The 27356-nt window shown below is 36.8% G+C and overlaps 1 protein-coding gene across 3 annotated transcripts in view; it reads right to left on the bottom strand.

The window, feature by feature from the left end:
• SIK2 (salt inducible kinase 2) overlaps nucleotides 1-27356 on the bottom strand; it is a 134116-nt gene that overhangs the window by 60368 nt on the left and 46392 nt on the right. For 2 of the 3 annotated variants that reach the window (XM_059707838.1, XM_059707836.1), the window contains exon 4: nucleotides 2496-2588. The exons of the other annotated variant lie outside the window; for it this stretch is intronic. In XM_059707838.1, coding sequence (XP_059563821.1) covers nucleotides 2496-2588 — 93 coding nt within the window. The remainder of the gene's footprint in view (nucleotides 1-2495; nucleotides 2589-27356) is intronic. 3 annotated transcript variants of the gene reach the window in all.

Below are 27356 nucleotides of genomic sequence, written 5' to 3'. Positions count from 1 at the left end.
GAACTCCTCATCACTTATAACACACTGCCTCACACTTTATCTGCATATATATCATAGTTATCCCAATGTGTGTTCATGCCTGGATACACACACAGCCCCAGTTCCAATACAGTGTTTCAGAAAATAAAAAAATACCTTCATTAAAGCTTCCCGAGGGTAGGGACAATATCACTCTTCTTTGTACTTCCCACAATGCTTAACACTGTGCACAAAACATCGTAGGTATAGTATTTAAATACTTAATTGCTTAAGGTCTTATCCTGGATGCTATCATGAAACTTTCCATCAACAGTATTACAAAATATGGAGTATTAGTGTTATACTCTACAAGTTATAGGCTTTAAATTTAGCTGGACATTTTGTATTTCCTTCTATATCAGCTATTATCACAAGCTGAGATCATCAGCTCATCACATAGTAGACATCCATACTTCTGAAAGGCAAAAGGGCCACTTAAGAACAAATATGCAGGACTTTCAGTCAAAATGTCCAAACTGTATGTCTAAGTGCACTGGCAAGTAGACCCTGTGCTTTCTATTCCTGAGTATACCTGAGCCTCCTTCTATACTGGATGAGTTGGGGAATCCATAATGAAGGGTTGGACCTGTGGGCCAAACTTAATGAGGGAATGCAACGTTTTCTGTGAGGGAATCTCTTTTGGCTGGTTAGTAATATATTCCCTATGATTCCACACCAAATCCTATTACAGTGAGGCAGCTATATCATAGACAAATAAATGACAGACAAAATTTCTTCCTGTTGAAAATGCTGAGTTAATGTGCATCCTTGGAAAATACTTTTGAAATTTTGGCAATATAGAGAAACCTAACAGATCCAATGTGAACATGTATGGATTAATATGTACGGAAAAAGAACCCAAACTGTTGTCTACAAAATGAGTCCTGGGAAGCACAACGGAATCTACAGCAATATGATTTTTTGAAGCAGTCAGTAAAAAACTGGCACCACCACAGCCAAGGGGGGAAAAAGCTTTAATACTTGGCAAGAAGGGTACTATCGTAAAAACTAAGGCACAGTACATCTAAGCCTAAAATTATCATGTAGAGTCACAGTCCTCACATGTCAATAAATGTATAACACACAGTGTGAGAAAAATGACAACATCTGCATTCCAGAGGTTTAAAGAAGTGGTATTTTCACCCCTTAAGCAAAAATCTCAGCGAGTATTACAGCAAGTATATCTATTATCTTCCCAATTCTTTATGATTTCTGCAGTGTAGGCAGCCTTCAAAACTATATACATCTGCTGAGAAATCAGTAGAAGTAACTGAGGCAAAAACCTGTGGCTGCCAGTAAAACCAGTTTAGGTATCCACCATCCTCAGCGAAGGGCACTGTTATCAATCCAATCTCCAGTTAATAAACCATGACATCAAGTTACTATGCAAAGAGCACACACACTCGTATGTGACAACTCGTCTACACTCATGGCCTATGTGTGTATTTTTGATAAATGGATACGGTTTTCAAATAATTGTTTTTTTCCTACCCTAACTGGTTTGGTTCGGTGGATAGAGCGCCGGCCTGCGGACTGAAGGGTCCCTGGTTCAATTCCGGTCAAGGGCACATGCCTGGGTTGCAGGCTCCATCACCATTAGGGGGTGTGCAGGAGGCAGCCAATCAATGATTTTCTCTCATCATTGATGTTTCTGTCTCTCTATCTCCTCCCTTTCTCTATGAAATAAATAAAAATATGTATTTTTTAAAAATTGGCTTTTTCTTATGTTTGCATTTGTACTGATTGTAAAGTGAAATGTAATTTTGTTTGTTGACTTTAATAATAAAACTTTTTAAGGTTTTATTTTGTATGTCCCCCCCCCCATTTTGTTTTTATGTTAATTGGTTTTTATTGAATATTACAAAAGTCATGGTCTGTGACACATTGGACAATTAACAAATTGGTCTTTCAATACTGATAGTTTGAGAAATATTGGGATAGACAAATATACAGGCAATTACAATATGCTGTGATAAAGGCTAGAACAGAAATAAATATGTACTAATAAATATATTATTTTTAAAAATCATTTAAAATTTTCTTTTTATTATGAAAGTCTCTAATATGCATGAAAGTAGAAAAATTAGTATAATGAACCCCTAAGATTCAAGAGTTCTCTAAATTTTGCCATACTTGCTTCATTTATCCTTTTTCCCGTTAAATTCCTTTTTTTTTTTTTTTTTTTTGCTGTAGTAACCTAAAGCAAATCTTGACATAATTTGGTTTCACTCTAATTTTGTATCCCTAAAAAACCCACACCCCTTTCTTATATAAATACAATGCCATTATCACATCTAACAAAATCAACAATTCCTTAGTATTATCTAACACACAGTCTGAATTCAGATTTTCCCAGTTGGCTATTTGAATCAGGGTCCAAACAAGATGTACATTTTGCAATTACTTATTTTGTCTTTGGAGTCCTTTCATTCTGGAACAGTTCCTCTCCCTTCCCCACCTCTCCCCATGGCACTGACTTAAAGAAACTGGACTGGATGTCCTACATTCTGGATTTGTCCTTGGCTTCCTCATAATTTTGTTTTGAGTTATTCTTCTAGCTCCTGTATTTCCTGTAAATTGGAATTCAAGTATAAAGAATAGAATAGATTGTTTACATTTTTTTGGAGTGGCAAGAATATGTCACAGGTGGATCTACTAGGAGGAATATAAGATCTGGTTCTCCTACTTCTAGGAGCACTAAGATCAATCAATGAATTATGGGGATGACAGACTGATCTTTCAATTAAAAATTTTCACCACTCACTCTCCAAATGTGGTTCTAAAGCTTAAGTACACATCAGAGCTCTTAGAGGGCTTGTTAAAACAGATTACTGGGACCTACCCCCAGAGTGTCTGATACATTGTAGGTGTTGGAAAGGGCCCAAGAACTTACATATTTTTTAGAAGTATCCAGGTGATGCTTAAAATGCTGGAATGGGAACCACACTTTGAGAACCACAGCTCTGATTTCAGTATTCATTGGTGGTCATACCTCAATCAATTACTTCACTTGCAAAACTGTGGTCTTCCTATTTTTAAAAAATTCCTGCCACATTTATTAGATGAAATTCTTCTGTAGAAAAGAATTTTCTCTTGTCAGTTAGGGCTATTTAATTATCCTGGAATACAACTAAAACAGGTGAGGAAGGAAAACTGTTCAAATGTTCAATTCTTCCTCCTTTAAGTACCAATTTTCAGAGTAAGGGGTTGGTACAATGACTACCTCCAACAGTATCTATTAGGATGTGTGTGTGTGTGTGTGTGTGTGTGTGTGTGTGTGTGTGTGTTTCCCTCTTACATTTAGCTTTCTTTTCCCTTTCTCTCTTGTATGATTCTCTTAACTATCATAACGAGTGCATGGATTCTTACTCCTATATATTCAGTTTCAATCAACTATAGTCACTATTCTTTTTGATGCTCAAATTTTTCCACCTCTGTCTAGTGGGAACCACTTTACAATGTTTCTGTCTTTTAATATGACCAAAGAAATATTTAATACATTTACTGCTTTCTGACATAATAAAAATGTCTCATGCTTATCTTGAATACTTCTTGCCCCAAACCTGGAATCAGTCATTTCTCCAGAAAGCACTGGAAATGGTATCTGGGTGCTCGGGTGCTTTTTAGTTAATTGGTTGGTACTGCTTCTAAGCTTTTTCAGGGACAGAGTTAGGAAATAAGTACTTTTAAAGAGAAAAAAAATTAATCCATTCCATTTCAAATTTAAGGTTATAGGAATTAGTTTTCTTTGGTTTTTATATTTGCATTCTTTTCTCTTACATAAAAAATCCTGGTTCTTTTTTTTTCCTTTTCTCTTTTTAAAGATATTCTGATTGATTTCAGAAAGGAAGGGTGAAGGAGAGAGAGAGAAAAACATCAATGATAAGAGAGAATCATCGATTGGCTGCCTCTTGCATGCCCCACACTGGGGATTGAGCCTGCAACTTGGGCATGTGCCCTGATCAGGAATCAAACTGTGACCTCCTGGTTCATAGGTTGATGCTTAACCACTGAGCCACGCCAGCTGGGCAAGATCCTGGTTCTTAACATTAGCATACATTACTTGTTTTATCCTACAATACTCATAAAATATTTTCAAAATAGTTATACTAATATTACTACTAAAAATAAAATTACTGGATGAACTTTAAAAGTTAACATTTCTTTGCAGTTCTTTTAACTTTGAGATTATACTGTCCTAAGAATGCACAGGCCTACTACAATGCTTTATAATCGCTTGAAAAGCTATTGTGTCATGTGTTGCCACCATGATATAAAGATAGTACATTTATGTGTTTGTTTATAAATATTAGGGATTCCTTTTTCTCCTGTTTAACTTCATTTTTTGAATATGTAAAACACTTACCTTCTGTTTAATACGATGCCAAAGTTAAAACTATGTAACACCATATAGTCCAAAAAGTCTGTTCCTATCCCCTGCCCAAAAGTAATTGTTTTTATTAGTTTTTGGTTTACCCCTTCTGTGTTTCATTTTGTATGTGAAAATATGTGTATATAATTGTATACTCCCTGCTTCTTACACAAAAACATTTGTCCTTTTTTCCTCCCCAGTTCATAGCAGTACACACTAGATACTAAAAGTTAGTAGTGTGGTGCTAAGAATAAAGGCTCAAGAGTCAGGCTGCCTGGGTTCAAATACTGTCTTCACACTTGCTAACTATGTGACCCCAAGCAAATTACTTAAACCTAACCTCCTATCCCTTCATTTGGTCTAAAAATGGGATAATAGTAGAATCTACCTCACAAAGTTATGTGAAAATTAAATGGAAAAACTGCCATGACAGTTTTACTGTATGTGGTTAGATGAGGAAAGAAATTAAAAAAGAAAAATAAAACACCCCTTCCCAGTGTCTGACACATAAGTGCTCAAAAATGTTAGCTGCTATTATTTCAACTATGATAATGTTGTTATACTGTCAGGAGCTGACTCAGGTACCTTCCTTCCCTAACCACCATCTATCCACTGCTTATGATATGGTTTCTATGTTTCACACTCCACTGACAATGCTTTAAATTTCACCAGTAACTTCCCTAGTCTAAAGCCAATTACCTTTTCTCAATACTCACCTTTTATGACCTTTCATTAAATTTCACACTTAATTGGTTCTCTAAATATCCCTCCTGGTTGATTTCATGTTTATCTAGTTTTCCTCCATCTCTTTCACTAATTGGCTCTTCTTTCTCATCTAACCACATAAAACTACCATGATCTAGTTCTGGGCCTTTGCCCTTTTTTTTTCCCTAAACTCCTTCTCTCATAGAATTAATCGAAATTGCCACCTTCTTGTGGATAACCTCGGATCTACTTTATTTTTAGCTGGATGATGTTAGTTCTCTTTCACGCTCTTCTTATTGAGTGCCTGTCTCATGAGTGCCTCTTTAGTCACTACAGTCACGACATGCCTTTACACTGGCCTGGGGCCTCCTGCTCACAGATTCTATTGAGAATCCAATGAAAATTGTATTTACATACAAACACTCACATCTGATATGCAATTTTGAGGTGTCTATAAAATGTTAGGTTTAATCAAGGTTAAGAAACTCTGCCTTGGGATATTTCATTCATTGATTAGAATTTTTATAAAAATAAATTCCAGATTTGCCAAGTGCATTTGACTTTTTAGTAATTACTCAATTGTACATCTACACAGATTTTTCTTTCTGCTACTGCAGTGTTATCAAGACTGAACTCTCTTTCTTTGTATAAACTTTATTACCACCTTCTAAGTCACTGTAACTATTATCTTAGTCACTCAATCTCAAAAATTCAAGTCACTTCTACCAACCCCAAAATTAAGTATAACGGAAGCCCCAAAATGTAGATTTCAAGTTACATAGATATAATTTTGTAATATAATTAATAAATGTTCTCAACCTGTATTTATAGATAATAAGTCTAGATTTCATAGCACAATGCCTGACACATAAGAAATGCTCAGTAAATGTTAGCTGTTATCCTCCTCACAATCATCACCACCATCATCACTACCATCACCACCATGTAGATATCCCTCTCTTCCTCTAAGGATAAGGGGCAGCTTTCCTAGCATCGTATCAAAGTGGAGAAACCCAGCCAATTGCATTTCCTTAAGTTTTAGGGATATCAGAATCTTTGAATGACTTCCTTTCAGCTTACTGTTCTTCAGTTGGAATTAGCATCTCTTAAAGCTGGAGCTGACTAATAATAGTCCAAAAGATTAATAATTTATAAAATTAATGTTGCATTAAAGTGATTAAATTTATAATTTTATCAATTTGTATTTTGGGAGTAAAAAGGCTGATGCCAATTTAATATTTTATGCTTAACTAGCCTTTTAAAAAGGCTAAAAAAAACCCCACATATTAGATAATTAAATCCTGGTCAAAGGTGCCTAACCCACTGATTTGCATAAACTTCACACTTCTGAAAATCATAAATTTGAAGGGAAATTGTGTTTTTAGGAATATAATCACTCTCAACCATGAAGCTCCAATAAAGTAATTAAAATTGGCTCATTTGTCCCTTTCAAATATTGTGAAGGTCCATTATTTTCAACCCTCAGATTCAAATTTCTACCCTTCTTTTTCTCTAACATTTCTCTCCTCTAATCAATACAAAACGTTGCTGGAGCCCGGCTGGCATGGCTCAGTGGTTGAGAGTTGATGTATGAACCAGGAGGTCACGGTTCAATTCCTGGTCAGAGCACATGCCCGGATTGTGGGATGGGCATGTAGGAGGCACCAATCAATGAATCTCTCTCATCATTGATGTTTCTATCTCTCTCCCTCCTCCTTTCTCTCTGAAATATATGTGTGTATATATACATATACATACACACACATACACATATAACATTGCTATATAAAAAAGATACTCTTATCTTACTGTAACTCAGCACTCTGGCCTTTGCCGACTTAGACTGTGCTGATCCTAACCAGTCATTCCTAAATAAAATCAAACTAAGAAAGGAAGGTTTATTAATAAAACAAAGCGCTAAAAACAGTTTTAGTACATTAATATATGTATCACTTTACATCGTGAACACTAAAAATGGATTAAGTATATGATTTGTATTAAATTAGGATAACATTAATTATTCTCATTTTAAATCTTAGATTATAACATTACTTATATTAAATTACATTAAGCTTAACCTTGAGACACATTTATGAATATGAAACTATAAATTTTAAAACATTTTATTTTCTGTTTGTTTTTATCAGTGTGTAATCATTTCTAATTGTGTGCCTGACAAAAATTAAAGGAAATTGTTGTTGTGGTACACTCTGGCAATAAATGTGCTTTCAGCAATTTTCCTACATTAGATTGTTCACATCTGTTAAGACTCTGAATCAGTTCTTCCAGCTATGTGGGACTACTGAAACCAAGCACAGTCTTCTGGTAAGTAAATGTGTTTTGAGGTACATAGTTTAAAATGTTAAAGATTATTTACAATTGACTTTGGAACTATATGTTAAAGTTTTCAGCAACTATTAAAAGCAAATATGATCAAACATTTCTAAAAGTATTTATAACCCTCATATAGAAGCCAATAGGTTGTAATATCTGGTTATAGCAACTTCAAAAAGTTTCATACCATTTTTTTCAACTTTATTTTTATTGTTGACACTATTAGAGATGTCCCCATTCTCCCCTCCCCTTTGCCCACCTCCTTTTGCAACAGCATGGATGGACCTGGAGATTATTATGCTAAGTGACATAAGCCAATCAGACAAAGTTTCAAATCTTTAATAAAACACACAATATAAATTTATGATTTCTTTTACCTAAGAAGATTTCAAAGTATAGTAGAAAAAGGTCCTAGAGCAGTGGTTCTCAACCTTCTGGCCCTTTAAATACAGTTCCTTATGTTGTAACCCAACCATAAAATTATTTTTGTTGCTACTTCATAACTGTAATGTTGCTACTGTTATGAATCGTAATGTAAATATCTGACATGCAGGATGGTCTTAGGCGACCCCTATGAAAGGGTCGTTCGACCGCCAAAGTGGTCGCGACCCACAGGTTGAGAACCACTGTCCTAGAGGCAAACACGCCTGATTTGGGATGCTGTTTCTACTTCTCACTGCTGTGTGACCTTGAGCAAGTTAATCAGGTCCTGGATGACTGGTTTATCAGGAATAAACCCCGCGTTTTGTCTTTTGTGGGAGGGCCCTAGCTTAGGCTTCTCCACATATAAATTCCAACTTGATGGCAAAGACCTTTAAGAGTGTTTCATTTCCACATGTATACTCTCGGCTCTGTCCATACACAGTAATTTCTTTATCCCGTTGCATGAAAATATGCTGTTTGCAGTGTCTAATAAGAAACTAGTAGTTACAACACAAAGTATGCATTAGAAAAAATTTATACTTCCAATTCTGAAACATTTAATAGGGCAATCAAGCAAGAAGGGTTATAAAAACAAACATGTGCAGAGAATATGATTTTGGCCCAGTATTCCATATATCTGTACAGATCTCAATAAAAACACCCCCACCCCATTTATGAAGCAGAATAAAATCAACAACAAAAGAATCATGACCACAGTAGCTTACTTAGACCCTCAATTGTATTGAATCTCTTCAGGTCAATCTTAGAGCACAATGCTTTCTCCCTCATGGGATCAAATTTAAAAAGACAGTTGAACTTTATTTTGAGTTTAAAGTGTAAGGGTCATTAATTTATTTATTCATTTAACAAATACTTGGTGACTTCTTTGTGTTAGCCACTATAGTTGGCACTTTGTCCTCATGGAACTTCTTTTTGGGTGGCAGAAATGACAATAAATAAATAGAAAGGTAAAAATGATAGACTATGAAAAGTTCTACTTCAACAGGGGAGAAAAGCATTCAAGGAACGATGCAGCACACTCATGAAACCAAAAGGACACCAACAGAGGCTAATGCATAAACAGCAAGGAAGAAGGGAAGGCTGATGATGAGACCCAGGAAGTGGAAGTCCAACTCTGTCAGAATACAGAAGGCTAAGGAGGGAGTCTATAATTTAAGGTATTGGGACTGTCCTGCACTAGAGATTGAGAGATGTAGAGGATCTACCTACTACATAGTCACAAACCTAAACAGAAAGCCAAAATGAGGGGACAAAGAAACAACTCCCAAGTGAAAGAACTAGAGAATTCTCCAAAGGAGAGATAAATAAAGCAGAGATAAGGAATTTATCTGAAACAGAGTTCAGAGTAATGATGGTAAAAATGCTCAACAGCATGAAAAAAAATATAGTAATTATGAAAAAAGAACAGTCTCAGATAAAGAATGACATAACACAAATAAAGAACACATTGGAAGGCATACACAGCAGATTACAGGAAGATGAGAATCGAATCAGTGAATTAGAAGACAGAGTTGAAAATATTACTTAATCAGAGAACCAAAAAGAAAAAGCAACTAAAAAACAGGAGGCCAGATTAAGGGAGCTGTGAGACAATGTGAAACATAACAATATTAGAACAGTAGATGTGCCAGAAGAGGCAGAAAAGGAGAAAAGAAGAGAGAAGGTGTTCGAAGAAATAATGGCAGAAAACTTCCCTAACCTGGTAAAGGAAAAAGTCACACAAGTTCAGGAGGCACAGAGTACCCCAAATAAGAAGAACCCAAACAGGCCCACGGCCAGACACATCACAATTAACCAGTTAACTTTCACAATATTTTGGATTTAAGAAAGGTCCGCTGCTTGCATCTATAGACGCTTATGGCATACAAATGGTTAAATAGCCAAAAATTAAAGACAAAGAGAGAATCTTAAAGGCAGCAAGAGAAAAGAACACGGTTACCTACAAAAGAGTCCCCATAAGGCTGACACCTGATTCCTCATCAGAAACTACAGGCTAGAAGGGAATGGCATGAAGTACTCAAGGTAATAATAGAAAGCAAGGATCTTAGACCAAGGTTACTATATCAAGTAAAGCTATTATTCAAATTGATGGTCAAATAAAAAGCTTTCCCGACCAAAAAAAGGTTAGAGTACATCACCACCAAGCCAGCATGATAAGAAATGCTAAAGGCATTGCTGTAATGAGAAGAAGAAACACAGAGAGAAACCTACTCATACAGAATTAAAATGGCAATAAAAAAGTACCTATCGGCCGAAACCGGTTTGGCTCAGTGGATAGAGTGTCGGCCTGCGGACTGAAGGGTTCCAGGTTCGATTCCGGTCAAGGGCATGTGCCTGGGTTGTGGGTACATCCCCGGTGGGGGATGTGCAGGAGGCGGCTGATCGATGTTTCTCTCTCATCGATGTTTCTGACTCTCTCTCTCTCTCTCCCTTCTCTCTGTAAAAAATCAATAAAATATATTTTTAAAAAAAGTACCTATCAATAATAACCATAGCCCTGATGGTTTGGCTCAGTGGATAGAGCGTCAGCCTATGGACTCAAGGGTCCCAGGTTCAATTCTGGTCAAGGGCACATCCTCAGTAGGGGATGTGCAGGAAGCAGCTGATCGGCGTTTCTCTCATCGATGTTTCTGACTCTCTATCCCTCTCTGTAAAAAATCAATAAAATATATTTAAAATAATAATAATAACCGTAAATGTAAATGTATTAAATGCTCCAATCAAAAGGCGTAGGGTAGCTGAATGGATACAAAAACATGACCCAACTATATGCTATCTACAACAGACCCACTCAAAATAAAAGACACACACAGGATGAGAGTGAAGGGAGAGAAAATTTTTTTCCATGCAAATGGAAAAGAAAAAAAAAACTGGAGTAGCAATACTCATATCTGACAAAATAAACTTTAAAATGAAGGCCATTATAAGAGACAACAAAGGTCACTACATAATATTAAATGGATTGATCCAACAAGAGGATATAAACCTGGTAAACATATATGCACCAAATATAGGAGCAGCTAAATATATAAAAAACATGTAGAGGACTTGAACGGAGAGATTGACAACAATACAGTCATTGTAGGGGACTTTAACACCCCTCTGACTTCACTGAATAGATATTCCATACAAAAACTTAACAAGGAAACAGAGACTCTAAAGGGCACACAGGATCAGATGGATTTAATTGACATTTATAGAACATTTCATCCCAGCATAGCAGAATATACATTCTTCTCAAGTGCACATTGATCACACAAAGATAGACCACATGTTAGGACACAAAACAAGTCTCTCAAGTTGAAGAAGATGGAAATCATATCAAGCATCTTCCCAATCACAGTGGAATGAAATTAGAAATCAACTACAGTAAAAACACCCCAAAACATTCAAACACATGGAGGCTAAATACCATGTTATTAAACAATGAATGGGTTATCAATGAGATCAAGAAAGAAATAAAAAACTTCCTGGAAACAAATAAAAATGAACACACAACAACCCCAAACCTCTGGGACACAGCAAAAGCAGTCCTGAGAGGGAACTTCATAGCACTACAGGCATACCTTAAAAAACAAGAAAAACCATAAATAAACTATTTCACCCTATAGCTTAAAGAACTAGAAAGAGAACAACAAGAAAAGCCCAGAGTAATTAGAACAGCGGTTCTCAACCTGTGGGTCGCGACCCCTTTGGGGGTCGAACGACCCTTTCACAGGAGTCGCCTAAGACCATCGGAAAACACATATATAATTACATATTGTTTTTGTGATTAATCACTATGCTTTAATTATGTTCAATTTGTAACAATGAAAATACATCCTGCATATCAGATATTTACATGACGATTCATAACAGTAGCAAGATTACAGTTATGAAGTTGCAACAATAATAATTTTATGGTTGGGGGTCACCACAACATGAGGAACTGTATTAAAGGGTCACGGCATTAGGAAGGTTGAGAACCACTGAATTAGAAGGAAGAAAATAATAAAGATTAGAGCAAAAATAAATAACATAGAGACTAAAACAACAATACAAAAAAATCAATGAAACCAAGAGCTGGTTCTTTGAAAGGATAAACAAAATTGATAAACCATTAGCCAAGAAACAGAGAGAGAGGACCCAAATAAAATCAGAAATGAAAGGGAGGAGTAATCACTGATACCACAGAAATACAAAGGATTGTAAGAAAATACTATGAACAACTATATGCCAACAAGCTGGATAATGTGGATGAAACAGACAAATTCCTAGAAAAATACAATCTCCCAAAACTGAATCAGGAAAAATAAAAAAACCTGAATAGTCCAATAATAAATGATGAAATAGATGCAGTAATCAAAAAACTCCCACCAAACAAAAGCCCAGGTCTGGACGGCTCAACAGGGGAGTTTTACCAAACATTAAAAGAAGAACTAATACCATACTCCTCAAACTATTTCAGAAAATCCAAGAAGAAGAAACACTTCCAAACTCTGTTTATGAGGCGATCATTATCCTAATTCCAAAGCCAGGTAAAGACACTATAAAGAAAGAGAATTATAGGCCAAATATCCCTGATGAACATAGATGCTAAAATCCTCAACAAAATATTAGCAAATTGCATCCAGCAATATATTAAAAAGATCATACACTATGATAAAGTGGGATATACTAGTATTCCAGGGATGCAAGGCTGGTACAATAATCGCAAATCAATAAACATGATACATCACATAAACAAATTGAGAGATAAAAATCACATGGTCACATCAATAGATGCAGGAAAAGCATTCGACAAAATCCATCACCCATTTTTTATAAAAACTCTCAGCAAAGTGGGAATAGACAGAGCTTAACTCTACATGATAAAGGCCATGTATGAGAAACCTACAGCCAACATCATACTCAATGGGCAAACACTAAAACCATTTCCCCTAAGACCAGGAACAAGACAGGGACGCCCACTTTCACCACTCCTATTAGACATAGTACTGGAAGTGCTAGCCACAGCAATCAGATAAGAAGAAGAAATAAAAGGCATCCAAATTGGAAAAGAAGAAGTAAAACTGTCATTATTTGTAGATGACATGATATTGTACATAGAAAACCCAAAGACTCCATCAAAAAACTACTAGACTTAATAAATGAATTTGGCAATGTAGCAGGATACAAAATGAACACCCAGAAATCTATGGCTTTTTAGACACCAATAATGAGCTCACAGAAAGAGAAACTAAAAAAAAAAATCCCATTTACCACTTCAACAAAAAAATTAAGATACCTAGGAATAAACTTAACTAAGGCGTTAAAAGACCTGTACTCAGAAAACTACAGGACATTGAAATAAGAGATAGAGAAAGACATAAACAAATGGAAGAATATACCATGTTCATGAACTGGTAGAATCAACATCATTAAAATGTCCATACTACACAAAGCAATATATAGATTCAATGCAATCCTCATTAAGATACCAACGGAATATTTCACAAACCTAGAACAAACTCTCCAAAAATTCATATGGAATAAAAAAAGACCCTGAATAGCTGCAGCAATCCTGAGAAAGAAGAACAAAACTGGAGGGATCACAATATCAGATATCAAGCTACATTATAAATCCACTGTTCTCAAAACTGCCTGGTACTAGCACAAGAACAGACATATACACCAATGGAACAGAATTTCTCTAACCCAGAAATAGACCCAAGCCATTATGCTCAATTAATATTTGACAAAGAAGGCAAGAGCATACAATGGAGTTAAGATAGTCTCTTCTATAAATAGTGTTGGGAAAACTGGAAAGATACATGAAAAAAAAAATGAAATTAGACCACCAACTTACACCATACACAAAAATAAACTAAAAATGGATAAAGGACTTAAATGTAAGATGGGAAACCATAAAAATCTTAGAAGAATCCATAGGCAGCAAACTATCAGACATATGTCATAGCAAGATCTTTACCAGTACAGATACTAAGGCAATGGAAACTAAGGAGAAAATAAACAAATGGGACTACATCAAAATAAAAAGCTTCTGCACAGCAAAAGAAACCATCAACAAAACAACAAGCCCACTGCATGGGAGAACATATTTGCCAATGTTATATCTGTTAAGGGTTTAATCTTCAAAATTTACAGGGAACTCATAGAACTTAACAAAAGGAAGATAAACAATCCAATCAAAAAATGGGCAAAGGACCTAAATAGACACTTTTCAAAAGAGGACGTACAGAAAGCCAAGAGACATATGAAAACATGCTCATAGTCACTAATCATCTGAGAGATATGGCTATCATCAACAAACCACAAGTGCTGGCTAGGATGCGGAGAAAAAGGAACCCTCCTGCACTGCTGGTGGGAATGCAGACTGATGCAGCCACTGTGGGAAAAGTATGGAGTTTCCTCAAAAAACTAAAAATGGCACCTCCATTTGACTCAGTAATCCCACTTCTAGGAATATATCCCAAGAAATCAGAAACACCAATCAGAAAGGATATATACACCCCTATGTTCATAGCAGCACAATTTACAATAGCTATGATTTGGAAATAACCTAAGTGCCCATCATCAGATGAGGGGATTAAAAAACAGTGGTACATCTACACAGTGAAATACTACTCCGCTGTAAAAAAGAAGGAACTCTTACCATTTGCAACAGCATGGATGGACCTGGAGAGCATTATGCTAAGGGAAATAAGCCAGTAGGAGAAAGATAAATATCACATGATCTCACTACTTTGTGGAATATAATGAACAAGATAAACTGATGAACAAAAATAGAGCCAGAGGAAAAAAATATTTTAGAATAGAAGTAATCTTGTTATTTGCAGATTTTTAATATTTCCTAAAAGTTTTGTGATATTATACTATGTTAGTACAGTTTTGGTAATATTATTATTTTTAAAATATTTTTTCTTGAAAAATTAATTTATTTATCATATTTAAAATTGTTTTTCTTGAAATATTTATTTCATGTAAGATTATTATACTTAAAATCATTTTTCTCAAAATATTAATGTTTATTGCATGTAACATTATACATAAAATTGTATTTCTTGAAATATTAATGTTTATTACATGTAACATTACATTTAAAATTATTTTTCTTGAATTATTAATGCTTATTGCATGTAAAATTATATTTAAAATTGTATTTCTTGAAATATTAATATTTATTGCATGTAACATTAAAAAAATAAATTAAATTAAATAAAGGGACAGTAAAAAAAAATTCAATTTTAGAAGAGAGAACATGGAAAAAAAAGATTGGAAAAACATTAAGTGCTTTTTAGTTGAGAGACCTGTTCTAATTTACATTTTAAGAGCTCTTAAAAATAATCTGAAACTATGAACTCTATTTTAATAAGCTGTACAGTTCCACAAGCAAAAATTCAAACAAAAATTTAAGCACCCTTATGGGAATGATCCTAATAGCTGATGTGAGAGCCATAAAGAGATAAATTCAGACCCTAATGCAAACAAATTTATAATAAATATGAGAAAAGAAGGTTAAATATTAAGAGTTTTAATCAGCCTTTCCAACAATAATAGATGTCATGAGGCAATACTGGCTTACAGACATAAGATGAGATACTGTCTGAAATATCATAAGCTCTCTTAATTCCAGAACAACAGCCGGGTTTTCTTACTAATTTTGATATATGTAGTAACATTTCATTAATTGTCCCAGAACTGTTTTTTAGGCAATGATTAAAAAAAAAATTATGTCAACTGAATAACCTAGGGAAGTACCCAGTAATATTTAAACCACCAGGTGATGATGTCATCTCGAAGGCATTAAAACATTCCAGACAATTCTCTAAATAGGTATTTTCATCCCACCTATTTTTATCATGTCTACAGGATCTCAAGGTCTGCTGTTAATTATTTCTGAGCAATGACTATGACTGGACTAATAAATGAATCACTCTAAGCTGAACTACTGATGTGTCTATTTACTCAATTTGTGGTAGTGTTATAATAATATTTATAAATGCAATCTGGTCACACTTCTAACACATTCTTTACACAGATAAATATATCCAGATAGCTATTTTGATATGCCATTATTTTTTTAAAAGGGAAGAAATACAGTCCAAAGAAAAGACTATGGTTTATCAAACCATGCAATTTTTAGGAATTATGGTTGTAATGCCAAACATGGGGAATAAGATACTGATGATGAAGGAAGCAAATGTGTTAATTTTAATATTTTCATTTCTTTATATAGTACTCTAAAGATACATTTTTAGCAAATAATTGAGGTCTAGGACATTGTCATCATTCACTCATAAGTCAAAGGGCAAAGACGTAGTTTTATGTTTTCATTGATTTCTTCAGGTGAGTTGAGAGAGGAAAACAATGAAGACAGGCTGGACTGGTTCATTCAGAAATGGGCTCAAGAGTATAGATATGGCTGTGCTGCATAAAAACAATTTTTCAATGAAGCTCCTGAAATAAACTTAGTTAAATAATAAATCAAGTTTCTCGGGTAAAAAAGCCCCTTAGTTTATCAGCCAGTGGCCTGACTATGTTTCCTGGGGTCTTACACACTAATTAATAAGTCACTTGTCAGAGAGGAGAAAGGATAACAGTGAAAAGGAAGGGATAGCTGGGGGAAAAAATCACACACAAACAAACAACAAAATAAGACCCTAACTATCTGCTCAAATTTTCAGAAATCAAAAAGGACAGTTAGTTCAACAACAAACTGACATTAGAAGGTTGAAACATTTCTGTGGTAGACTTTTGTCCCCACTTCTTCATTCCTTATCTGTAATAGGATTATTTATCTATAACCTCTTGGGTGACTCTGAATGCCTCCCAGGAAAACAGACGGTATACATCCATACCCTATCGCATTTAATCTTGGTCAAGGGGAATACAGGTGGTTCAACTTGGTCTCCTGTATTTCTACTATCTACTGTGAGAAGAGAATGCCCTGGAATGAGAGACAAGTGGAACAGAACTGAACCCAGCATTCAGCTTGATATAGAGCCACCCCAGCTGCCTCACAGACAAAATACAGTGGGGCCTTGACTTACGAGTTTAATTCGTTCCGAGACCGAGCTCGTTAAGGAGCACGTTAACTCAAATTACTCTACCAACTCAATGCAAAAAATCGGCCGAGAGACAGCTGGTATCTCAAAAAACTCGTTAGTCGGGACACTCATAAGTCAAGGCCCCACTGTATACTTGTTAATGTAAATCATTGAATCATAGAGGTGTTTGTTATATAACATTATCAGAGCAGAAATATGACTGATGAAGTTTCCAATAATAGAAAAGTGGTTGGCTTAGCTATAAAATAAACTACAATTGCACAAAGAAATCTTCTGAACATTTTTTGCTACACAATTTAGATGACATTTATAAATGTTTTTATTGATTTTAGAGAGAGAGGAAGAGAGAGAGAAACATCAATGTGAGAGAAACATCGACCGGTTGCTTCCACGGGACTGAACCCACAAACTGTGTATGTGCCCTGATGGAGAACTGAATTGGCAACCCTTAGTATGGGCTGATGCTTAACCAACTGAGCAACACTAGCCAGGGATTTAGCTGATATTTTGTATTACTAATTACACATACATTTGCTATTATTTTTATACATCTGGATGACATCATTATATATCAAAACAAACCTGACTGAGTAGGAACTTCTCATGTAGACTGTATTAATTACTGGCTCTATTATGTTGAGCATTTTTACCATCATTACTCAGGACTCTGTTTCAGATAAATTTCTTATCTCTGCTTCATTTATCCCTTCTGGAGAATTCTCTAGTTCTTTCATTTGGGGGTTGTTTCTTTGTCTCTTCATTTTGGTTGACTGTTTGGGCTTGTGACTGTTTTAGGTAGATCCTCTACACCTCTCAATCTCTACTGCAGGACAGTGTTAAAGGCTGCTTCTGACTAATTGGATCAGGCAAAGACTCAAAGCCTCCAGAGACTGCCTCTGTCTGCAGACTAATAGGATTCTGACTTGAATTGTCCCCAGGGAATCATCCTCAGGTGTAGCCAGAGTATTTTCAACAGGGTGGGGCAGTTGCTTCTGCTTGGAGGCTAATTATTATTTTTAATCTCTTAAGTGTCCTCAGGGCAAGGTGTTTTCCAAGAGGGTGTGTCAATTATCTTCTTCCCAGGCCAGGCAAATGTCTATGTGAGAAAGATGTCCTCTGCTGTGAGAGGGAATGACTCAGCCCAGAAAACTTGGGGTGTCTGCCTTCTGAGCTCTATCCCCAAGTCCCCATTCCTGATTTCTGCTTTCACAGCTCCAGTCCACTTCACCCACCCTGTGCCAGAGCACAAGGTGGGTGGCTCCACAGGGAATTTTTGTGTGTTGGCCCTTCAAGAAGGTGCCGGAACTTTCAGCTGCCACTCCCTGGCAGACAACACCCTGCTGCTTTTCATAGCTGGATGTTATGTGGGTACCCTGCTCACGTTTGGTGCTCTATGCTGGTGAGCCAAGCTTGGGGATAGATCCCAGAGTTCTCAGTGGCAACCCTCACAGCTGAGATATCTCTCTGGGACTTCAGTTGCTGTCTGTGGGCACCCGGCCAGCCCTTTCACATCTCTGCCCCTCCTACCAGTCTCTATGTGGTCTCTACATTCGGTCCTTGGGTATTAGGGTTCTTCCTGTGAGTTTTCCAATGATTATTCAGGAAGCCTTTCCATATTTCAGTTGTAATTCCAGCTTGTTCCTGGGAGCATGTCCGTGTAGCATCCATCTACTCTGCCACCATTTTTAATGTTTATTGGCTCTATTATGTAAGACTAGAGGCCTGGTGTATAGATTTATCCACCAATGGAGTCCCTCGGCCTGGCCTGTGGGGATCGGGCTAAAACCATCTCTCTGACATCCCCCAAGGGGTCTCGGATTGCAAGAGGGTGCAGGCCAGACTGAGGGACCCCACCGGTGCACAATTGGAGCGGGGAGGGATCAAGGAGGGGCTCCAGGGCGTGTCCAGCCCATTTCGTCCAGTCCTGATCGGCTAGACCCCAAAAGCAAGCTAACCTACCAGTCAGAGCGTCTGGCCCTGGTAGTCAGTGCACATCATAGTGACTGGTCAAACGGTCAGACACAGCATATTAGGCTTTTATTATACAGGATAATGTAAAAAGCACTAGTTTTATTTCCTCTCAAAAGTTCACTTGATCAATTTTTCCAAGCCAAGTTACCCACTATTAGCACCTGGAATTACCTACTGCTTCCTATATCAGCTATGTGTACAAATGTGACTTCAAATTTGCTTTTTGTTTATTTATTAAAATTTTTTTTACTGTGGTAAAATCATGTAATATAAAAAAAATCTTAACCATTTTTAAATGTACAGCCCCCCCCCCCTTGTTTTATTTTTATCTCATCATTTTCTCTGTAATTTATGGCACAAAAATTGCGAGGGCACTTATTTTAAGTATTGGAGAGAAGTTAGATGCATTGGGGTAGAAGCTCTGAAGCTACTACTTATTCAGCAATGAGGCTGACAGGACAGAATCCAAGGTGAACAATGACTGCTAGAAGCCAGAAGAAAACATCAAATTCAAGAGGGGCACAGGGAAGATAAGAGGTACATGGTTCCAGCTTGGGCAATATTTAAGATCCAATACAGGTAGATTTCCTAAAATCTACTTTTAGAAAACAAGATTTGACATTTCATAAAGCTAGTAGTAGTGTGCCAAAACAAGTGTACTCCAAGTGACAGAAATACAGTTAAATGAAAGCATGGACATAAGGACTGTAACCATATAGCTAATTAATACATGTTCTTTTTAAAAATTTATGTATTTTTAAAAAATATTTTTATTGATTTCAGAGAGGAAGGGAGAGGGAGAGAGAGACAGAAACATCAATGATGAGAGAGAATCATTGATCAGCTGCCTCCTGCACACCCCTTACTGGGGATTGAGCCTACAACCTGGGCATGTGCCCTGACCGGAACTCAAAATGTTACTTCTTGGTTCATAGGTCAACACTCAACCACTGAGCTACACTGGCTGGGGAATACATGTTCCTTTTTAACAAAAGAAAAAGAAACTGTAAAAGCTTATGAAACCTGCTGGTTCTAAAAATTTAGTGGTGATGTCCCTGAATAACAGAGGAACAGGTACAGTCTTGAGCAAAGTTTTCTTCGGTGGCCTTTGAAAGATTAATATTTGACAAAGGACATGACTTCAGAGAGTTGGTTTGCAGAGTTAACTCTTACATTTACTGATGTCTCCAGGTGATTTGAGTGGCTAGTCCTATTGCAAGTGTGGTTAACCAGGAAAGAGATTAGCATGGTTTTCTAGTAATTACTCTTAGTAAAACCAAGCACACTGTTACCATGACTGCTAACACACAAAAAGCACTCTAAGACACAGTTTGTCTTAAACACTTTCTCACAAATTCCTAAATTTTAATTAAGTCAGAGTTTAAGCTAATAGTGGTTGGATCTACAATTTAGAAAGTGTTTGCATTCTCATCTCAAAGTTCCACATCGACTGAAGTTAGAATATGGCTCTATGACTTGAAAGACTTTAAAAGTCCTTGTATCCTAGTGCAGGTGATGTCTATAGATTTCAAAGCAAGAGTTTTCTGATTACCTATTGTTGTTGTTTAGTTAGCAGGTTTCAATGGTCTCTGACCTATCTTTCCATCAATCTTTTGTATCCTCTTTGAGCAAAAGAAAAAAAGAATTTAATGATAAATCCATGCTTTCTAGGAATTTCTTAGAGACATGTTAAATCTAATCACCGTTTAGCCAATTATTACAAGAATGTTAGTAATAAAGAATAAATTGATTCCTTTACAATTTTTATTTAAACATTTCCACTTTATGCCCTATCTGGTGTGGCTCAGTTGGTTGAGCATCGTCCTATGCACTAAAAGGTCGCCAGTTCAATACTCGGTGAGGGCACATACCCAGGTTGCAGGTTTGATCTCAGTCGGAGTGTGTACTGGAGGGAACTGATGGATGCTTCTCTCTCATATTGATACTTCTCTCTCTCCCCCTTTCTCTTCCTCTCTCTCTCAAATTTAATAAAAGCATATAAAAATTTTCCACTATAAGGTTTACTAAACATCATAGGCACTGTAGAGCCATGTAACTCTGAGAGGAGCTAAAGCTAGAGCCTTGGGGAAATTCTGAGCTTGCCATATTTTAAATTTAAAGCCCATCAAGTTCTAGTATTACCAACAGTTCAAGTAGAATACCTTATGTGCTATTCAAATATTTGTGGACCCTTAAGCTTTTCCATAAATAAGGATGTCTATTAACCAAACAAACTGGAAAAAGCAAGTGAGACCTGTCAATGCCTTTGGATTTGATCCTTTGAATTCTACAGAATTAAGCAATCAGTGCGAGCATGGATTAATCATTCACATGAGTTTCTGGCTTTATGTTTCTTCATGCAGATAAATGATAAAGATTTAATGCACAGCATTGTAAACTACTATAATTAGGCTACCGTTTGTGCCATGAATGGAATGAAGTTTCTTAAATACAGGGAGCCACATAACACACAAATAAAAGGCAGAAAAGATACTTTGGGAACTGAGAATGTGCAGCAGGGTTTGGAAGTGTAGTCTATGATCACTGAGAAAGGGATAGTCAAGTTCAGAGATGCCGGTAAGGGATTAAGGAAATGATCTAAGTCAGTGGTCGCCAACCTTTCGGAACTCATGGTCCACCAGTGGTCCGTGGACCACCAGTTGACCGCTGATCTAAGTAACCATAATGTCATTTGGGCTGGTTAAATTACCGTAGCCAAAATGCTCCAAAGTGATTCACATTTTACTGCTAACTTATCTAGACATTTCCAATTAAGTTTATTGGAATTTTTTTGTGAGCACACATTTCTAATTTTAGATGGAAGTTCAAATGAAAAGTGGTTTCCTTAACCATCTTCTTTTTTTTTTTTAAACAGAATAGTTTATTGATTTTTTCTTTTTTTTCTTATTTTTTTAATTTTTTTTATTGCTAAAAGTATTACAAAGGGTATTACATATGTGTCCTTTTTTTTTCCCCCACCCTTGACAATCCCCTGGCCTCCTCTACCCGCCCGCCCCCCCCCCCCCGTGTCTTATGTCCATTGGTTATGCTTATATGCATGCATACAAGTCCTTCGGTTGATCTCTTCCCCCGCCCCCCTCCTGCCCCCCAACCCTCCCCGGCCTTCCCGCTGCAGTTTGACAATCTGTTTGAGGCAGCTCTGCCTCTGTATCTATTATTGTTCAAAAGTTTATAATGGTCTCTATTATCCATGAATGAGTGAGATCATGTGGTGTTTTTCCTTCATTGACTGGCTTATTTCACTTAGCATAATGCTCTCTAGTTCCATCCATGCCATTGCAAATGGTAGGAGTTCCTTCTTTTTTACAGCAGCGTAGTATTTCATCGTGTAGATGTACCACAGTTTTCTAATCCATTCATCTACTGATGGGCACTTAGGCTGTTTCCAGATCTTAGATATGGTGAATTGTGCTGCTATGAACATATGGGTGCATATATCCTTTCTGATTGGTGTTTCTGGTTTCTTGGGATATCTTCCTAGAAGTGGGATCACAGGGTCAAATGGGAGTTCCATTTTTAGTTTTTTGAGGAAATTCCATACTGTCTTCCATAGTGGCTGCACCAGTCTGCATTCCCACCAGCAGTGCACAAGTGTTCCTTTTTCTCCACATCCTCTCCAGCACTTGTCGTTTGTTGATTTGTTGATGATTATTGATTTTTTTTACCTTAGTACATAGTTACTTCATTTTTAAAATCTTTATTGTTGAGAGTATTACAGATGTAATTTATTGATTTTTAGAGGGGGGGGGAGAGAAACATTGATGTGAGAATTTAACATCAATCGGCTGCCTCCTGCATGCCCCCAACTGGGGGTCAGGTGTGAAATCCAGGCTTGTGCCCTGACTAGGAATTGAATCATCAACCTTCGTTCCCAGGATGACGCCTAACCAACTGAGTCACACTGGCCAGTGCCTAATAATCATTTTGATGAAACATAGCAATTCCATAAAGCCAGAATATTTGTATATAGATTTTAAAGCAACTATATTTCTTAGGACTGTCATGTTTTAGATACAGGGAGGTTCTGAGAGAAATAAATACACATATACAAGTGTATTTCCACCCTCCTCCCACCCCCCAACTTCTCCAAACTCTCACCAGCTTAGCTCTATTCCAGTCGGAATGAGACCTACCTGGAAGCGGACAGAAAAGGACCATGCATGTGAGTCATACTAAAGGAGTTAACTGTAATTCTTGCTCTCTTTCAAACTTTTGTTTTCTACATTTCCTTCCTAATTTACCTATCAACGATACATCTTTCCTAATCTTCCCAACTCAGGAAAAGACCACTCTAATCTTAGAGTTAATCTTGAGACCCTTTTCTCTCTCCACATCCACATCCACAACCAATCCATCAGCAAATCCTGCAAACTCCAGCTTCAGCATCTGTCTAGAATCGCATTTTCCTTCATCATTCCTCCTCTCTTCTAAGCCACCATGATCCCCTGTCTGAACTATTATAATAGCTTCTTAACTGGTTTTCCCACTTCTATCCTTGACACAGCAGCCAGAGGATCTTTAGAAACATCTTTATGTTATGCCCGTCCCCTGTGCAAAACCACCAATGGCTTCCCATGTCACTCAGAGTAAAAACCACGTCCTTACCATGGCCAAATACAGTCATAAATTATCTCAAACTGAAAACATCTCTGATTTAATAAAAAAAACAACACACTTAACTCAACAACTATATAATATAGTGAAGTGTGACTGGCCATAACCCAAACCTAAGGTATGTAGTCAAAATTGTCAGTGCTGGCTATCAAAAACAGGCCTAACCTTTGACACAGAATTACATCTAAAGTTTTCAAGGACACGTGTAGAAATAAATTCAGTGCCCACACCAAGCAACAATCTAAATGTCCATCAATAGAGGGATGGCTAAATAATTTATGGCATATAAGCATACTATGGAACACTATGAAGCTGTTAAAAGTGTTATGAATCTTTACGTATTTACATGGAAGTATCCAGTATTCATATTCTCTCTCTCTCTCTCTCTCTCCCTCTCTCTCTCTCTCTCTCTCTCTCTCTCTCTCTCTCTCTCTCTCTCTCTCTCTCTCCTTCTCTCCCCCCCCCACACACACCTCACTTTAGTAATTCCAAACTAAATGCAGTTTTTCACATATACTTGCCCTTGCACAACTGTTCCCTCTTAACATCTCCACCCTCCTTACTCTACTGATTTCTACACATCCTCAAGACTCATCTTAGAGTATCATCTCCTTAAGGAAGTATTTCCTGACTTCTCTGGCTGGATAGGACAGGTGCTCAATGTTTGTTGAGTAGATTATAGGGAAAATATCTACATTTTCTATATTCTAAAACCTAGCCTGAAACTTTACTCTAAAAATTAAGTGTTATCTACTCTCTCTAGTCCTCACATCCAGTGTAATTTGTATGTAACAAGTTCAACCACTGATATGGAACTATGGTCCTTCCCTAGAGGTCTTAAGACATCGACTTGGAAATGTGTGGATGAAGAATAACTTTCTAAACAGCTTTATTGAGAGTAATTAGCACCACATACAATTCACCCATTCAAATGACACAATTCAATGTGTTCTAGTACATTCATAGGGAGACTTATTTTTATTTATTTTTATTTTTTATTATTGCTTAAAGTATTACAAACGGTATTACATATGTGTCCATTTTATCCCCCCGCCCAAGACAGTCCCCCTAGCCTCCCCTATCCCCCAGTGTCTTATGTCCATTGGTTATGCTTATATGCATGCATACAAGTCCTTTAGTTGATCTCTTACCCCCCTACCTCCTGCCCCCCTACCCTCCCCGGCCTTCCTGCTGCAGTTTGACAATCTGTTTGAGGCAGCTCTGCCTCTGTATCTATTATTGTTCAAAAGTTTATAATGGTCTCTATTGTCCATGAATGAGTGAGATCATGTGGTATTTTTCCTTTATTGACTGGTTTATTTCACTTAGCATAATGCTCTCCAGTTCCATCCATGCCGTTGCAAATGGTAAGAGTTCCTTCCTTTTTAGAGCAGCATAGTATTCCATCGTGTAGATGTACCACAGTTTTCTAATCCATTCATCTACTGATGGGCACTTAGGCTGTTTCCAGATCTTAGCTATGGTGAATTGTGCTGCTATGAACATAGGGGTGCATATATCCTTTCTGATTGGTGTTTCTGGTTTCTTGGGATATATTCCTAGAAGTGGGATCACAGGGTCAAATGGGAGTTCCATTTTCAGTTTTTTAAGGAAACTCCATACTGTCTTCCATAGTGGCTGCACCAGTCTGCATTCCCACCAGCAGTGCACAAGTGTTCCTTTTTCTCCACATCCTCTCCAGCACTTGTCGTTGGTTGATTTGTTGATGATAGCCAGTCTGACAGGTGTGAGATGGTACCTCATTGCTGTTTTAATTTGCATCTCTCGGATGATTAGTGACTTTGAGCATGTTTTCATATGTCTCTTGGCTTTCTGAATGTCCTCTTTTGAAAGGTGTCTATTTAGGTCCTTTGCCCATTTTTTGATTGGATTGTTTATCTTCCTTTTGTTAAGTTGTATGAGTTCCCTATAAATTTTGGAGATTAGGCCCTTATCAGATATGACATTGGCAAATATGTTTTCCCACACAGTGGGTTTTCTCGTTGTTTTGTTGATGGTTTCTTTTGCTGTGCAGAAGCTTTTTATTTTGATGTAGTCCCATTTGTTCATTTTTTCTTTAGTTTCAAGTGCCCTAGGAGCTGTATCAGTGAAGAAATTGCTTCAGCATATGTCTGAGATTTTGTGGCCTTTGGATTCTTCTAGAATTTTTATGGTTTCCTGTCGTACATTTAAGTCCTTTATCCATTTTGAGTTTATTTTTGTGTATGGTGTAAGTTGGTGGTCTAGTTTCATTTTCTTGCATATATCTGTCCAATTTTCCCAACACCATTTATTGAAGAGACTATCTTGGCTCCATTGTATGTTCTTGCCTCCTTTGTCAAATATTAATTGAGCATATTGGTTCGGGCCGATTTCTGGGCTCTCTATTCTATTCCATTGATCTATATGCCTATTCTTGTGCCAGTACCAGGCAGTTTTGAGAACAGTGGCTTTGTAATACAACTTGATATCTGGTATTGAGATCCCACCTACTTTGTTCTTTTTCAAGATTGCTGCAGCTATTCGGGGTCTTTTTTTATTCCAGATGAATTTTTGGAAAGTTCGTTCTAGATCTCTGAAGTATGCCGTTGGTATTTTAATGGGAAGTGCGTTGAATTTATAGATTGCTTTGGGTAGTATGGACATTTTAATGATGTTGATTCTACCAATCCATGAACACGGTATGTTCTTCCATCTGTTTATGTCTTCCTCTATATCTTTTTTCAACGTCCTGTAGTTTTCTGAGTAGAGGTCTTTTATCTCTTTAGTTAAGTTTATTCCTAGGTAGCTTAATTTTTTTGGTGCAATGGTAAACGGGATTGTTTTTATAATCTCTCTTTCTGAAAGTTCACTATTGGTGTATAGAAATGCCTCAGATTTCTTGGGGTTAATTTTGTATCCTGCTACAGTGCCAAATTCATGTATTAAGTCTAGTAGCTTTTTGATGGAATCTCTAGGGTTTTGTATGTATAATATCATGTCGTCTGCAAATAAGGACAGTTTTACTTCCTCTTTTCCAGTTTGGATGCCTTTTATTTCTTCTTCTTGCCTAATTGCAATGGCTAACACTTCCAGTACTATGTTGAACAGGAGTGGTGAGAGGGGGCATCCCTGTCTTGTTCCTGTTCTTAGGGGAAATGGTGTTAGTTTTTGTCCGTTGAGTATGATGCTGGCTGTGGGCCTGTCATATATGGCTTTTATTATGTTGAGGTATGATCCTTCTACTCCCACCTTGCTGAGAGTTTTTATCAAAAATGGGTGTTGAATTTTGAGGGAGACTTATTTTTATAAACAACACTAAAAACAGTCTCTGAGTTTGGAAAAGATCAATTTGTGATTACTATGAGATGTAACAAAGAGGTGGTTTTAAAAAAGCAAATGTTACATTTTATATAATTGTCTTAAAATATTTCCTTAAGAAAACCCATCTGGGGACCACATTCCTGTGCATTTAGGAGGAGGAAAGAAACATGTACCATTCTCAATCTCCTCAAATGTTAAGAAAGGCATGTCTAGGGCTTAAAAATATTTGTTGAATGAATAAAATTTCCAACTCTCTAGTAAATCTTTCCAACTGGATATTATTCAATTCTTCATATTCAACACATTCCAAATGTAACTAATTATTTACTGGTTTCCTTTGTAACTTCATCAATTCCTATTACCAGTATTTCCTTCATAGTCACTTTTGACATCTGCCTCTCCTTCATTCCATTATATTTTCTAGTGTTGACTTACAATTTCACAGCTGAAAATCACACTCAGGACACAATCCCCTCCTCTTACTTGGCCCACCTGAAACGTTCCTGTTGGTAGCCTCTTGGCGT

Source organism: Myotis daubentonii, chromosome 9 (assembly GCF_963259705.1).
Source record: "Myotis daubentonii chromosome 9, mMyoDau2.1, whole genome shotgun sequence".
In the NCBI taxonomy this organism is placed as follows: Eukaryota; Metazoa; Chordata; class Mammalia; order Chiroptera; family Vespertilionidae; genus Myotis; species Myotis daubentonii.
This window is presented reverse-complemented; position numbering and strand designations above follow the sequence as displayed.